General features: G+C 52.5%; 1 protein-coding gene across 6 annotated transcripts in view; it reads right to left on the reverse strand.

Moving 5' to 3' along the window:
* sv2a (synaptic vesicle glycoprotein 2A) overlaps positions 1-16,933 on the reverse strand; it is a 54,368-nt gene that overhangs the window by 34,237 nt on the left and 3,198 nt on the right. The window contains exons 1-4 of one of the 6 annotated variants that reach the window (XM_059980107.1): positions 16,164-16,666; positions 12,459-13,137; positions 8,372-8,552; positions 7,693-7,844 (exon numbers count right to left, since the gene is read on the reverse strand). In XM_059980107.1, coding sequence (XP_059836090.1) covers positions 7,693-7,844; positions 8,372-8,552; positions 12,459-13,044 — 919 coding nt within the window. In that variant the 5' untranslated portion in view covers positions 13,045-13,137; positions 16,164-16,666. Of the gene's footprint in view, positions 1-7,692; positions 7,845-8,371; positions 8,553-12,458; positions 13,503-13,565; positions 14,759-15,008; positions 15,077-15,199; positions 15,223-16,163; positions 16,667-16,933 lie in introns of those variants that run through there. The other 5 variants (XM_059980111.1, XM_059980109.1, XM_059980108.1 and 2 more) reach the window with 5 other exon arrangements.

Here is a 16,933-nt window from a genome sequence, read left to right on the forward strand (position 1 = left end):
GCCTCCATGATTTTCTTTTCTCCGTTGTAATACCAATACATCATTCTTTTGCTTCTTCTCCTCAAATTTCAGCATGAATTCAATCATATTATGATCGCTTTCCCCTCAGGGTTCTAATCAGCCTTATAAATAAGATACAGATGTATGAAGTTGGAGGAAGTGTATTGGCATGGAGAGTGGATTGGTTAACCAATAGAAGGCAGAGAGTTGGTATAAATGGGTGCTACTCCAGTTGGCAGTCAGTGGTAAGTGGGTTGCTGTAGGGGTCAGTGCTGGGCCCACAGCTGTTTACCACTTACATTGATGATTTGGAAGAGGGGACTGCGTGTAGTGTAGCAAAATTTGATGATGACACTAAACTGAGTGGAAAAGCAAATTGTACAGAGGATGTGGAGAGTCTACAGAGGGATACAGACAGGTTAACTGAGTGGGCCAAGGTTTGGCAGATGAAATACAGTGTTGGTAAATACGAGATCATCCACTTTGGAAGGAATAATAGAAGAGCAGATTATTATTTAAATGGTGAAAGTTTGCAGCATGCTGTTGTGCAGAGGGACTTGGGAGTGCTTGTTCATGAATCACAAAAAGTTGGCTTGCAGGTACACCAGGTTATCAAGAAGGCAAACGGAATGTTGGCGTTCATTGCTGGAGGGATTGAATTCAAGAGCAGGGAGGTCATGCTGCAACTATACAGGGTACTGGTGAGGCCGCACCTGGAGTACTGTGTGCAGTTCTGGTCTCCATACTTGAGGATGTACTAGCTTTGGAGGCAGTGCAGAGGAGGCTCACCAGGTTGATTCCAGAGATGAAAGGGTTAACCTATGAGGAGAGATTGAGTTGCCTCGGACTCTATGGAGTTCAGAAGATTGAGAGAGGATCTTATAGAAACATACAAAATTTTGAAAGGGATAGATAAGATAGGAGTAGGAAAGTTGTTTCCATTGGTAGGTGAGACTAGAACTAGGGGACATTGCTTCAAGATTCAGGGGAGGAGATTTAGGACGGAGATGAGGAGAAACTGTTTTTCTCAGAGAGTGGTGAATCTGTGGAATTCTCTGCCCAGGGAAGCAGTTTAGGCTTCTTCACTAAATATATTTAAGAAACAGTTAGACAGGTTTTTACATAGTAGGGGAATTAAGGGTTATGGGGAACAGGCAGGTAGATGGAGCTGAGTTTACGGACAGATCAGCCATGATCTTACTGAATGGCGGGGCAGGCTCGATGGGCCGGATGGCTGACTCCTGCTCCTATTTCTTATGTTCTTTCACAAAGACTGACAAACAACCATGTGCGAAAGAAGACAAATTGTGCACATGAAATGAACACTGAGAACATCTGTTGAAGAGTTCTTGAAAGGGAGTTGATAGTTTGTGGAGTCAGTTCAGCATTGAGTCCACACTGGTTCAGAAGCCTGATGGTTGAGGGGTAATAACTGTTCCTGAACCTGGTGGTGTCAGTCCTGAGGCTCCTGTACCTCCTTCCTGATGGTTGTGAGATAGTAACTGTTCCTGAACCTGGTGGTGTCGGTCCTGAGGCTCCTGTACCTCCTTCCTGATGGTTGTGAGGTAATAACTGTTCCTGCACCTGGTGGTGTCGGTCCTGAGGCTCCTGTACCTCCTTCCTGATGGTTGTGAGGTAATACCTGTTCCTGAACCTGGTGGTGTCGGTCCTGAGGCTCCTGTACCTCCTTCCTGATGGTTGTGAGGTAGTAACTGTTCCTGAACCTGGTGGTGTCGGTCCTGAGGCTCCTGCACCTCCTTCCTGATGGTTGTGAGGTAGTAACTGTTTCTGAACCTGGTGGTGTCGGTCCTGAGGCTCCTGTACCTCCTTCCTGATGGTTGTGAGGTAGTAACTGTTCCTGAAGTTGGTGGTGTGGGTCCTGAGGCTCCTGTACCTCCTTCCTGATGGTTGTGAGGTAGTAACTGTTCCTGAAGCTGGTGTGTGGGTCCTGAGGCTCCTGTACCTCCTTCCTGATGGTTGTGAGGTAGTAACTGTTCCTGAACCTGGTGGTGTCGGTCCTGAGGCTACTGTATGTGCTTCCTGATGGCAGCAGTGAGAAGAGAACATGGCCTGGGTGGTGGGGGTCCTTGATGATGGAGCTGCTTTCCTGTGGTAGTGTTCCTTGTAAATGTGCCCAGTGGTGGGGAGGGCTGTATCCACCAGTTTCTGTAGACTTATTAATTCCTGGGCATTGGTGCTTCCATTGACGGCTGTGAACAGAGGGCCAACTCTGTCTGGGCTGAACCCGCTCAGTTATTTAACCAGAGTGATTTGGACTCATTCTGCTGCCTGACGTTCCTGCAGCCAGGATAAGACTGTGCTCTGGATCGGTGTGGGTGGGGCTGGGGGGGGGGGGGGGTCGCTGACCCTGGTTGAGAACCTGAACTGGCTCCTCCTCTTTAGCCCTGAGGTGATTAAGCAGTGATGGGGGCAGGAACTCTGACTGATCCCCTCTCTCTCTAACCCCGGGGTCACTGGGCCGTGATGGGGAGCAGGAACCGTGGCTGATTCCCCCCTCTCTCTCTAACCCTGGGGTCACTGGGCTGTGATGGGGGCAGGAACTCTGATCCCCTCTCTCTCTAACCCCGGGGTCACTGGGCTGTGATGGGGAGCAGGAACCGTGGCTGATTCCCCCCTCTCTCTCTAACCCCGGGGTCACTGGGCCATGATGGGGGCAGGAACTCTGACTGATCCCCTATCTCTCTAACCCCGGGGTCACTGGGCCGTGATGGGGGCAGGAACTCTGACTGATCCCCTCTCTCCCTAATCCCGGGGTCACTAGGCCGTGATGGGGGCAGGAACTCTGACTGATCCCCTCTCTCTCTAACCCCGGGGTCACTGGGCCGTGATGGGGGCAGGAACTCTGACTGATCCCCTCTCTCTCTAACCCCGGGGTCACTGGGCCGTGATGGGGGCAGGAACTCTGACTGATCCCCTCTCTCTCTAACCCCGGGGTCACTGGGCCGTGATGGGGGCAGGAACTCTGACTGATCCCCTCTCTCTCTAACCCCGGGGTCACTGGGCCGTGATGGGGGCAGGAACTCTGACTGATCCCCTCTCTCTCTAACCCCGGGGTCACTGGGCCGTGATGGGGGCAGGAACTCTGACTGATCCCCTCTCTCTCTAACCCCGGGGTCACTGGGCCGTGATGGGGGCAGGAACTCTGACTGATCCCCTCTCTCTCTAACCCCGGGGTCACTGGGCCGTGATGGGGGCAGGAACTCTGACTGATCCCCTCTCTCTCTAACCCCGGGGTCACTGGGCCGTGATGGGGGCAGGAACTCTGACTGATCCCCTCTCTCTCTAACCCCGGGGTCACTGGGCCGTGATGGGGGCAGGAACTCTGACTGATCCCCTCTCCCTCTAACCCCGGGGTCACTGGGCCGTGATGGGGGCAGGAACTCTGACTGATCCCCTCTCCCTCTAACCCCGGGGTCACTGGGCTGTGATGGGGGCAGGAACTCTGATCCCCTCTCTCTCTAACCCCGGGGTCACTGGGCTGTGATGGGGAGCAGGAACCGTGGCTGATTCCCCCCTCTCTCTCTAACCCCGGGGACACTGGGCCATGATGGGGGCAGGAACTCTGACTGATCCCCTCTCTCTCTAACCCCGGGGTCACTGGGCCGTGATGGGGGCAGGAACTCTGGCTGATCCCCTCTCTCTCTAACCCCGGGGTCACTGGGCCGTGATGGGGAGCAGGAACCGTGGCTGATTCCCCCCTCTCTCTCTAACCCCGGGGTCACTGGGCCATGATGGGGGCAGGAACTCTGACTGATCCCCTCTCTCTCTAACCCCGGGGTCACTGGGCCATGATGGGGGCAGGAACTCTGACTGATCCCCTCTCTCTCTAACCCCGGGGTCACTGGGCCGTGATGGGGGCAGGAACTCTGACTGATCCCCTCTCTCTCTAACCCCGGGGTCACTGGGCCGTGATGGGGGCAGGAACTCTGACTGATCCCCTCTCTCTCTAACCCCGGGGTCACTGGGCCGTGATGGGGGCAGGAACTCTGACTGATCCCCTCTCTCTCTAACCCCGGGGTCACTGGGCCGTGATGGGGGCAGGAACTCTGACTGATCCCCTCTCTCTCTAACCCCGGGGTCACTGGGCCGTGATGGGGGCAGGAACTCTGACTGATCCCCTCTCTCTCTAACCCCGGGGTCACTGGGCCGTGATGGGGGCAGGAACTCTGACTGATCCCCTCTCCCTCTAACCCCGGGGTCACTGGGCCGTGATGGGGGCAGGAACTCTGGCTGATCCCCTCTCTCTCTAACCCCGGGGTCACTGGGCCGTGATGGGGAGCAGGAACCGTGGCTGATTCCCCCCTCTCTCTCTAACCCCGGGGTCACTGGGCCATGATGGGGGCAGGAACTCTGACTGATCCCCTCTCTCTCTAACCCCGGGGTCACTGGGCCATGATGGGGGCAGGAACTCTGACTGATCCCCTCTCTCTCTAACCCCGGGGTCACTGGGCCGTGATGGGGGCAGGAACTCTGACTGATCACCTCTCTCTCTAACCCCGGGGTCACTGGGCCGTGATGGGGGCAGGAACTCTGACTGATCCACTCTCTCTCTAACCCCGGGGTCACTGGGCCGTGATGGGGGCAGGAACTCTGACTGATCCCCTCTCTCTCTAACCCCGGGGTCACTGGGCCGTGATGGGGGCAGGAACTCTGACTGATCCCCTCTCTCTCTAACCCCGGGGTCACTGGGCCGTGATGGGGGCAGGAACTCTGACTGATCCCCTCTCTCTCTAACCCCGGGGTCACTGGGCCGTGATAGGGGCAGGAACTCTGACTGATCCCCTCTCTCTCTAACCCCGGGGTCACTGGGCCGTGATGGGGGCAGGAACTCTGACTGATCCCCTCTCTCTCTAACCCCGGGGTCACTGGGCCGTGATGGGGGCAGGAACTCTGACTGATCCCCTCTCTCTCTAACCCCGGGGTCACTGGGCCGTGATGGGGGCAGGAACTCTGACTGATCCCCTCTCTCTCTAACCCCGGGGTCACTGGGCCGTGATGGGGGCAGGAACTCTGACTGATCCTCTCTCTCTCTAACCCCGGGGTCACTAGGCCGTGATGGGGGCAGGAACTCTGACTGATCCCCTCTCTCTAAAACCCCGGGGTCACTAGGCTGTGATGGGGAGCAGGAACAGTGGCAGCTTCCCTTTCTCTCTCCACAAATGAAAGCAGAGAAGAGTATATGGATTTGATTGTGACATTTGACAAGGTTCCCCACGGTAAGTTAATTCAGAAAGTCAGGAGGCATGGAATTGAGGGAAGCTTGGCTGTGTAGATTCAGAATTGGTTTGCCCACAGCAGGTGAAGGGTGTGTTGTAGATGCAGTGCCTGGAGGTCAGTGTCCAGCGGTGTTCCACACGGATCAGATGGATCCATGGAAATTATTGATCCCAAAGGAAATTACAGTATCACAGGAGCATTACAGGCAAATAGATATAAATATCAGAAGAGAAGTAGAAAGGAAAAAAAAAGTTATCACAAGCAGTCTAACTGGAGCGGGTCATCAGTTCCCTAGTTATAGGGTGACTCGTTATAGAGCCTGATGGCCGAGGGTAAGAACAATCTCATATCGCGCTCCTTGGAGAAGCACAGTTGTCTCAGTCTATTACTGTTCAGCCAAGGTGGCGTGCTGAGGGTGAGAAACATTGTCCAGAATTGCCAGGGTTTTCCCGAGGGTCCTTTGTCCTTCCACAGCCTCCAGTGTGTCCAGTTTGACTCCAATAACACAGCTGATCAGTCTATTGAGCCCGTTGGCATCACCCGTGTTGATGCCATTGCCCCAGCACACCACCACATAGAGGACTGTGCTGGGGACAACTGACTGGTAGAACATGCGATATGGGACCCCTCTCTTTGTGATTTTTATAAATGATGGATGAGGAAGTGGAAGGGTGGGTTAGTAAGTTTGCAGATGACACGAGGATAGGTGGAGCTGTGGAGAGCGTGGAGGATTGTCATAGGCTTCAACGGGACATTGACAGGATACAGAGCTTGGCTGAGAAGTGGCAGATGGAGTTCAATCCGGAAAAGTGTCAACTGATTCATTTTGGCAGGTCAAATTTGAAGGGCTAATGGCAGGATTCTTAGTGTGGAGGAACAGAGGGATCTTGTCCATAGATCCCTCAAAGTTGCCATGTAGGTTGATAGGATGGTTCAGAAGGCCTATGGTGTGTTGGCCTTCTTTAGTTAGAGGACTGAGTTCAAGAGCCGTGAGATAATGTTGCAGCTCTAGCTGCATTAAACTAGCAGTATTGTGATAATTTCTGGTCGCCTCATTATAGGAAGGATATTGAAGCTTTAGAGAGGGTGCAGAGGAGACTTACCAGGATGCTGCCTCGATTGGAGAGCATTTCTTATAAGGAAAAGCTGAGTGAGTTAGAGTTTTTCTCTTTGGAGAGAAAGGTGATGATGGAGATGTCCAAGACATGAAATGACAGCCAGTGACTTTTCCCCAGAGTAAGAGTATAGGGTGGGTGTCAGAGGCAGGTATGTTTTTCACATAGAGAGTGATAGGTGTGTGGAGACAGATGCATTGTGGACATCTAAAAGACAGGCACCTAGGCGAAAGGAAAATGGAGGGGTATGTGGAAGGGAGGGTTAGGAGAAAGTCACAGGCCAAAGGGTCTGCACTGTGCTGTACTGATCTATGTTCTATGTTCCCTTTCTGGGCAGGAATCCGGAGGGGTAGGTGTTTTAGTTGGGGAGGGGTCTTTCTTATCATTCTCCTCCTGGGATGGCCAGGACAGCTATTTATAGGTCAAATTGAACTCTTCAAAAATGCTAGAGGAACTCAGCAGGTAAGGCAGCCCTCCATCGGTCAGGGTGCATCATGGACATTGTGTCCCAGCTATCTACATGATACGCAATCCAGGGCAAGCGTTCCCCATGCAGCAGGCTCATCCTCTCTCCATGCAGCTGATGAATCCAAAGGAACGGCGGAGACCGACACAGTTTGGCACCAGCAGCGTCGCAGGTCGCCAGTCAGTGTTGAACTCAACATAGGACTGCCTTAGGGAGTCCAGCTCTGGGTTTTTCCCTCGGGGTTTACTCCCTTCCCCATGAGTGGGTACAGCCGCAAGGCAGCAGAGGTTTGAGATCCTAGATGAGCTGCCAACCTCGGCCGACAAGCCCCATCTGCCTGAAGCGACTGGTTTTAAGGTGTCAGTAATCTGTTTCTGCTCCTTTTCCTGTCAGTAGAAACGGTTCCGCCGGGCTTAGTAACTGATCGACACGTGAAGGCCAGGAGCTGGACTCGTTTGTCTATTTGAGCCAAACGCCGTTGGGAGCATTCAATAAATAGGCAGTGGGAACTTGTCCCTGCCTAACCTGGGCTATGACAACCTTAAGGAACCTGGAGCTTCAACCTGATGAAAGGTTTTGGCCCGAAACATTGACTGAGTTCCTCCAGCATTTTGAATTTCCAGCATCTGCAGAATCGCTTGTGTCTAAGCCAACTCCCTTCCTCTCTTCCCAGGATACATCCATGCCGGTGTCCCAGGGGAGGGAGGAGGTGGTGTCCATGGTCTCCCGGGACAGAGACCGGTATGCAACGTTGAGAAGGGTGGCAGCTTTTTCACTTGGGAATGATGCAGATTATTTGATGATAGAAGGGCAGATACCAGAAACAGGCCAGGGTGGAAGGAGAGTAAAACTCGCTGTGCAGAGGGTGCTTACCGTAATGGGGGATGATAGCCCAAGCCATGGCAGACGCGTAGATCCCCCCAAACATCCAGAACATGCAGAGCCAGCTGAGGTGCTCCCCGCGCTTCTCCTGGGCCAGGAATTCGGAGAAGTAGGAAAAGACGATGGGAATGGAGCCTCCAATCCTGGAGAAGGAAATGCAGACAAAGACGGAAATTAGAAAACTGCTCTCGAAACGGTAACGGGGAGCAAGATTCCCCCTCCCGTCCTTCTCTAACCCCAGCGTCACTGGGCAGTGATGAGAAGCAGGAACTCACTCACTCTCTCTCTCTCTCTCTCTCTCTCTCTCCCTCTCACCCTCTCTCTCTCTCTCACTCTCTCTCTCTCTCTCTCTCTCTCTCTCCCCCTCTCACCCTCTCTCTCCCTCTCTCTCTCTCTCTCTCTCTCTCTCTCACCCCGGCATCACTGGGCAGTGATGAGAAGCAGGAACCCTGGCTGATCCCCCTCTCTCTCTCTCTCTCTCTCTCTCTCTCTCTCTCTCTCTCTCTCTAACCCCGGCGTCACTGGGCAGTGATGAGAAGCAGGAACCCTGGCTGATTCCCCCTCTCTCTCTTTAACCCCAAGGCCTGGTCCAAATACTGACGAGAACCCCTGGAGCTGATCCGCGGAGCGGGAAGGGGCCGGACCCGAGGGGAAGGAGCTGCTTCCTCACCCAATGCCCGAGAGCAGGCGGCAGAACAGGAAGATCCCATAGCCCTGGACGAACGAGGAGAAGAAGGCACAGACGCAGTTGACGGAAAGTGACATGAAGAGGCACTGTTTCCGCCCCAGCCGGTCCGCGAGCCCCCCCCACAGGAACGCCCCCACCATCATTCCCAGGTAGACGATAAGACCTGCGGGAGAAAGCAGAGAGAGTGTGTCGGTGTTGGTGGTAGGATGATTCACTGCACATCCACCCATCCTATCAGATATAGAAGCAGAATTGGGCCATTCAGCCCATTGACTCTGCTCTAGCATTCCATCGTGGCTGATTTATTACCCCTCAACCCCATTCCCCTTTGACACCCTTACTAATCAAGAAACTGTAGACCTCTGCTTTAAATATACCCAATGACTTGGCCTCCACAACTATCCGTGGCAGTGAATTCCACAGATTCACCACCATAAGAAATTCCTCCTAATGGTTCTAAAGATCCATCCTTCCATCCGGAGGCTGCGCCCTCTGGGCTTTTCAATATTCGATAGGTTTCAATGAGATCCCTCCTCTCTCTTCTAAACCAGCAAGTACAGGCCCAGAGCCATCAAACACTCCTTACACATTAACCCTTGCATTCCCACGATCATTTGATCTCTTGACCCTCTCCAATGCTAGCACATCCTTCCTTAGATACAGAGCTCACAATGCACCCTGCAGCGGATAGTGAGGTCAGCTGAGAAGATCATCGGGGTCTCTCTTCCCACCATCATGGACACTTACACTACACGCTGCATCCGCAAAGGAAACAGCATTATGAAGGATCCCACGCACCCCTCATACAATCTCTTCTCCCTCCTGCCGTCTGGGAAAAGGCTCCGAAGCATTCGGGCTCTTACGACCAGACTATGTAACAGTTTCTTCCCCCAAGCTATCAGACTCCTCAGTACCCAAAGCCTGGACTGACACCTTGCCCTACTGTCCTGTTTATTATTTATTGTAATGCCTGCACTGTTTTTGTGCTTTTTATGCAGTCCTGGGTAGTTCTGTAGTCTAGTGTAGCTTTCTCTGTGTTTTTTTTTTACATAGTTCAGTCTAGTTTTTGTACTGTGTCATGTAACACCATGGTCCTGAAAAACGTTGTCTCATTTTTACTGTGCACTGTACTAGCAGTTATGGTCGAAATGACAATAAAAGTGACCTGACTTGAAGTGCAGACTGACCAATGCCTTACAAAGCCTCAGCATGAAACCCCTGCCTTTATATGCTGCTCCTGAAATGAATGCTGACATTGCCTTTGCCTTCCTCACCACTGATTCAATCTGCAAGCTAACGTTTGGGGAATCCTGCACAAAGACTCCCAGGTCCCTTTGAACCTCAGATTTCTAAATTCTCTCCCCCCAGTAATAAGATAGACTACAGCTTTATCTTCCCACCAGATAGCAGCACCTCACAATACACCCCTATGCTGTATTCCATCTGCCACTTCTTTGCCCATGCTCTCCATGTGTTCAAGACCTTTTGCTGAGTCCTTGGCTTCTTTGTTTGGTGGCTGCCAGAAAGGACACAAATCTCAGGGCTGTATATGATACACATAGTTTGATAATAAATGTCCTTTGAACTTTGCAACACCACTTGGGCCCCAGGGGGCAACTTCAAAAGGCAATGCCCCAAGAAGGCAGCATCCAACATTAAGTACCCCCATCACCCAGGACGTGCCCTCTTCTCATTGCTATCATCAGGGAGGAGGTGCAGGAGCCTGAAGACACACACTCAGCGATTCATGAACAGCTTCTCCCCTTCCGCTATCTGATTTCTGAATGAACAATAATCACTACCTCACTTTTTTTTCTCTCTTTTTGCACCTCTTTATTTGATTGTAAATTATAGTTTTTTTTTAAATTACGTATTGCACTCTTTGGCTGCCACGAAACAACACATTTCACGACGTATCCCGGTGATACGAAACCTGATTCTGACAGAGGTCACACTCTGGAGGCCCCCACCCACACGCGGGGGACATTAATATCAATTGTAATGCTCTCTCACAAATTGCTGGAGGAGCTCAGCGGCTCAGGCGGCATCTCTGGAGTGGGGGGGCAAACAGTTGACATTTCGGGCCGAGTTTTTCATTGTATTCACGTACTTGAGCAAATGACAATAAATTCTGCTGTTGGCTACTGACAGTCCTGGGGCACTTCACAAGTTCTACACCCCCTCCCGTACAACTGCCCCCGCCACTCTCTTACAGCATGGAAACAGGCCATTTGGCCCATCCAGTCAACCGAGCTTCCCATCCGTCCGTGTTTGCCCCATGTCCCTCCAAACCAGGGGTCCATGGACCACTCGGTTAATGGTAGGTGTCCATGGCGTAAAAACGATTGGACACCCCTGTTGCATAACCGTCTGGGATGGAGGGACTACTACACAGGATTGGAAAAAGCTGCAGAAAATTGTAAGCTCAGTCAGCTCCATCATGGGCACTGGCCTCCCCAGCACCCCAGGACACCTTCAAAAGGCAGCCCCTCAAGAAAGAGGCATCCATCCTGGAGGAGCTTCACCATCTGGGACATGCTCCCTTTACGTTACTACTGTCAGGGAGGGGGTACAGGAGCCTGAACCTCCTTCAGGAACAGCTTCTTCCCCTCTGCCATCAGATTTCTGAATGGTCCATAAACTCATGAACGCTATTCCAGGCATGTAGCAACCTGCTAAAATGTTCTCCACAGCACATCGGGAGAAACTTATTATAGGATCATTGAAAGGTCCCCTACTATGATAAGGCAGACCGTCAGCTTTACTATCTACTCTGTAATGGCCCTTACATCTTATTGTCTGCTGGCACTGCACTTTCTCTGTAACCATAACACTTTAGTTCTGTATTCTGTTATTTTTTTAACTCACAATGCACTGTGTAATGAATTGAATGAGTGACAGGATGGAGATATGTCTCTACCAAAGCAGATGTAAGGTGGTCCTTCCCTTCACTAGCCTGCAGGTTGGCGAGGTGTAGCACTGACTTAGCAACCCCCCCACCCCCGATCAGGGTCACGTGAAGCCACGGGAGCAGGTGGTGGATGGTCGTATGAGCAGCCGGTGCAGATCACAAATCCTGGTTACGATGCCACGTACCTGAAGAGTATTGATAACGGCTGGGGTCACCCGTCTTATAAAGACACTGCCCAGAAGAAGGCAACGGCCAACCATTTGCATAGAAATATTTGCATAGGATAATCATGGTCATGGATAGAGAGAGGAAGACCGTGATCATAGGACATCGCACATGATGATGGTGAATAATGAATTGAAGCTATTCGCTGTCTCTTGGCATGTGTGACAAGAATAAACCAATTCCAATACTGATACAAAACTAATTCCTACTTAGAAGAGATTCTGTAGTTGCTGGAAATCCAGAGCAACACGTACAAAATGCTGGAGGAACTCAGCAAGGCTGGAAAGGACGGGGCCAGAAGCCAGGATAGGAAGGTGGGTGGAGGGGAAGGAGTACAAGCTGGCAGGTGAGGGGTAAGACCAGGTGAGAAGAGGTGAAATAAGAACCAGGGAGGGGATAGATGGAAAAGGTGAAGGCCTGAAGAAGGATTCTGAAAGGAGAGGAGAGTGGACCATGGGAGGAAGGAAAGGAGGAGAAGACCCAGAGGGAGGCAGTGAGCAGTTGAGGAGAAGGGGGTGAGAGTGGAGCCAGAATGGGGAATGGAAAAAGAGGGAGGGGAAGTTTGGAGAAAGCAATGTTCGTGCCATCAGGTTGGAGGCTACCCAGACAGAATGTGAATTGTTGCTCCTCTGTCCTGAGGTTGAGCTCATCACGGCAGTAGAGGAGGCCATGGACCAACATGTCAGAATGGGAATGGGAAACCGGTAGGTGAGAGGGAGGGGGACTGGGTGGTGGAGTGGGGTGAAGTAAGAAGCTGCGAGAAGTAAAATGCTGAAGAAGAAGGGATCTGTTAGGGGAGGACAGTGGACCATGGAAGTAATGGAGGAAGGAGGGGCACCAGAGGGAGATTTTGGACAGATGTGGAGAAGGGGTGAGAGGGAAGACCGATTTGGATGCCGGTGGACAGAATGACGGGAGGGGTGGATCACTCACCCAGCATGCCCTTGTTGGAATCAGACAGGCACATGTCCTTCTCAGCACTGGGCAGCACGAAGCCCACCACGAAGACCTCCACTCCGTCGGCCATCAGGGCCAGGCCCAGCACGAAGTACAGGGTCCACTGGAAGCGGCCGTGGCCGCACTCCTGCAAGATGAGCTCGTACTGCTGGGCCAGCTGCTGGCGCCCCCTCTCCCGCTCGTCCTCCAGCCCCCCGAGAGGGCGGAAGTGATCCTCGGTGGGCTGGGCGTCGTCCAGCGAGCCCTCCTCCAGCCCGGGCTGGCGCCGGGGGATGCCCTGGTACTCCCCCTCGTAGATCTCATCGTCCTCGTCCTGGCCCTCAGTGGCGTCGCTCGAGGCCCCTTCCTCATCACCGGTACGCGAGTATCGGCGGCGGTAGTCCTCCTCCTCATCCTCGTCATCGTCCTCCTCCCGGAAGCGGGAGTAGGAGCGGCGGGCATACTCGTCCTGGAGGCGCTCTGTGCCGCGGGTCACCTTCCGGGCCGCCTGCCGCTTCACCTCCTTGGCGATGTCCTTGGCGCTGCGGATGAACGCGGTTCGGTCCTTGATGTTGTCGTCCATGGCTGCTGGCCGACAGTGGAGGGTCTGAGAAGCGGAGGGAGAGTGCAGCCAGTGCCTATTACATCCACTGAAAACCTCGCCTCACTGCTGGCGCTGAGAGAGAAGAGAAAAACACAAATAAACCACAGCAGCTGAATTAGGCCATTCGGCCCATCAGGGTTGTTCTGCCATAGCCGATTTATTTTCCCTCTCAACCCCAGTCTCCTGCCTCCTCCCTGACACCTTTACTGATCAAGAACTTATCAACCTCCGCTTTAATGTTTTGGCCTTCACAGTTGTCTTTGGCAATGAATTCCATAGGTTCACCTTCCTCTGGCTAAAGAAATTCCTCCTCATCTCTGTCCTAAAGGGACATCTTTCTATTCTGAGTTTGTGCCTCACTATTGGAACCACCCTCTTCACCTCTTCACACCCATTCCATCTGGGCCTTTCAGTATTCAATAGGTTCCAATGAGAACCCCCCCCCCCCCATTCTTCTAAATTCCAGTGAGTACAGACCCAGAGATGTCAAATGCATTAACCCTTTCATTCATGAACCTCCTCTGGACCCTCTCCAACGCCAGCACAGCCTTACTTTGCTATGGGGCCCAAAACTGCTCACAATACCAAGTGCAGCCCGACCAGCCACACTCTTCCTCACACGCAAGCCCCCCCAGAAATTTCTCCACCACCACCTTCACATTAACCTCCCTCCCACAGTATCTTCTTCCATCATAAACTCCCCTCTCACACAAACACCCTCTCCCTCACACACACACAATACACAAATACTCTGACACATACATAGCCTCCATCACACATAGACCCCCTCTCAGACACAGACACACTCAATCACTGCTCTCACTGACACCTTAGACATAAATACATACACTTTCTCATACGCACACACACACTTACATGCAGATTCTCTCACACATTCTCCCACACACAAACACCCTCTCTCACACAATCACTCCCTCTTTCTCACCCAGACTCTCATACACACATGATCTTACACAGACTGACACAGATATTGACACATACTGACACACAGAGATGTGTGCACACACACTCGTATTGACACACAGAGACACACGCTCTTACAAAAACTGACACTGACAGAGGTACACACTCACACACACATGTACACACACGTTTTCTCTCTCTCTCTCTCTCTCTCTCTCTCACACACACACACACATACACAGAGCCAGATTCCATCTCTCTTTCTATTTACCTCTATCAGTCTCTCAGACAGGCACATACACACATAGCCAAATTCCATATCACTCTCTCTCTCTCTCTCTCTCTCTCTCTCGCACACACACACACACACACACACAGAGTCACAGGCACACACACACAGAGTCACAGGCACACACACATAGACACAGGCACAAACACATCCAGACACAGACACACACACAGGCACAAACACACACAGACACAAAACACATCCAGACACAGACACACACACAGACACAAACACATACACACAGGCACAAACACAGACTCAGGCAGAAACACACATGCACACACAGAGTCAGATTCCATCTCACACATTTTCTCTCTCTCGCTGACAAACAAGACGGAAAACCCTGCCATCACAGCGCCACAGACACAAGATGCCCTTCGAAATCACGGATGAGGGGACAAGAGGAATTGCTAAAAAAAAACACAATCACGGAAACCAGGTGCAACAGGAACTCCTCCCCCATCTCCCCTGAAGCACCGAATGTCCCTTAAAGCCTTTGCATTGCACTCATCCAATGTCAAAAAAATTCCGCCTGTAACACCCGCCTTTCCTCCCCCGACTGAAAAATAAAAATGAACCCTGTCTGTAGAAAGGCCCCGGGAGGCGGAGGGGAAGGGGACGACCGGGACCGACAAGGTCATATCCACAGCCCGCTGTGTCAAAGCCCCTTCCCCGTCTGTCAGCCGGCTCCCGGCCTCCCGGCCAACAGCCTCCGCATCCCGGGACTCACAGGCCCGCGATGCGATTCCTGCCGGGCTCTCCGAGCCCCCTCCACGATCAGCACTCGAAGATGCACCCCAACAAAATGGCCACAGAAGCGAGGCTTCAGGAGCCGGAGAGAGCGAGCGAGTCCCAGGATGGGATCGAAAGGAATCGGGAAAACCGACACGGCTGGACAAGATAAAGAGGGAGGTGGTTTACCTGGAGGATGAGGCAGGAGCGAGGGAGAGAGAGGAGAGGGAGAAAGAGGGGCAGATAGAGGGAGAGAGAGAGAGAGGAAGAGAGAGAGTCCGAGTCCGTTTGCCCTGCGACTGCGAGGATGCAAGAAGCGATGGACTGGGTACCACAGTCTCAGCTTTCCCTCGCTCTCTCACATTCGCACCATCGCACGGGAAGAGCCCACACGGAAAATGTGCAGGGGTAGGGCAGGATTTTCCAAGTGCAGCCTCGCTCCCTTCCGTTCCCTTTCCCCTTCCTCTCCACAGACGCTGCCTGACCCTCTGAGTTACTCTGCATTTCGTGAGTGTGTGTCCCATATTCCCAGTGATGATCAGTGTGTGTATATCTGCGTGTTTGTGCATCTGTGCGTGTGTGTTTGTGCATCTGTACGTGTGTATCTGTGTGCGTTCATTTGTGTATATCTGTGTGTGTGTGTATCTGTGTGCGTTCATTTGTGTATATCTGTGTGTGTGTGTATCTGTGTGCGTTCATTTGTGTATATCTCTGTGTGTGTGTATCTGTGTGCGTTCATTTGTGTGTGTGTGTGCATCTGTACGTGTGTATTTGTGTGTGTGTGTGTGTATTTGTGTGTGTGTGTGTATTTGTGTGTGTGTGTATTAGTGTGTGTGTGTGTGTGTGTGTGCATCTGTACGTGTGTATTTGTGTGTGTGTGTGTGCATCTGTACGTGTGTATTTGTGTGTGTGTGTGTGTGTGCATCTGTACGTGTGTATTTGTGTGTGTGTGTGTGTGTGTGTGTGTGTGTGTGTGTGTGTGTGTGTGTGTGTGTGTGTGTGTGTGTGTGTGTGTGTGTGTGTCTTCTAAACCCAGGAAAGGCCAGCTCTGGGCCTCCAGTCCGTGGCCCCAGACCCTCGGATTCAGATATCAGGCTCCTGACATCCGGACTTGACTTGCTGACTTCGGTTTTGCCCTCTGGGCTTCGCTGACCTCTGGATGATCTCCGGACTTCGACCTTCAAGCCTCGGGCTGCACCGTCTCTGGTGTTCACAATTTCCCCCACGGCTTCTACCTGTCCTGAGGGAATTTCACAAACCCGGGGTTGTGAGGTACAACCCTGCTTTGCCCTAGATTCTGTAGGACTTGGAGATCCCACCAGGGGTGTGGAGATCTTCCCCACTCTTCTACTAAAAAACCTGGATTCTCCAATTCTACAAACCACTGAGGGTTGGGGTGTTGGGGTGGATTCAATGAGTTGGGGAGATCAGCCTGTGAAGGCTACAGCAGGTATTTAAGTGCGGAAGGAGGGGGTGAGGGTATATGATATCACACACCATGCCAGACACCGAAAACTAGGCCGGGACTGTGAAACCACGGCCGGTAAAAGTCTTTCCCTTCCCTCATCCCTATAGCCCTCCCTCCTTTCAGTCACCCTCCCCGGCACACCGTCCCACTCCCTCTACCCTCCTATTGCCTTCTCTATCATCTCTTTCCTAAACCCTCTCCATCCACCTCACTACTCCTACCCTCAGCTCTCCTCTTCCCACCCCTCCTACTCCATTCTCCCTCAACCTCCCTCCATTCTTTCCTCTTACCTCTCACTCTCCCTTCCCAACCAACCCTTCCTCATCCCTCTTCTTCCCTCCAATTGTCCCCCTCCCTCTCCCCTCTTTCCTCCCAAGCCTCTCTCCTTTCCTCCCCTATTTCACCCCTTCCCTCCTCCCTCCCTCATCACTCTCCCCTCTCCTCCACGCTACCCG

The sequence above is a fragment of the Hypanus sabinus genome, chromosome 9, assembly GCF_030144855.1.
Source record: "Hypanus sabinus isolate sHypSab1 chromosome 9, sHypSab1.hap1, whole genome shotgun sequence".
NCBI classification, from domain to species: Eukaryota; Metazoa; Chordata; class Chondrichthyes; order Myliobatiformes; family Dasyatidae; genus Hypanus; species Hypanus sabinus.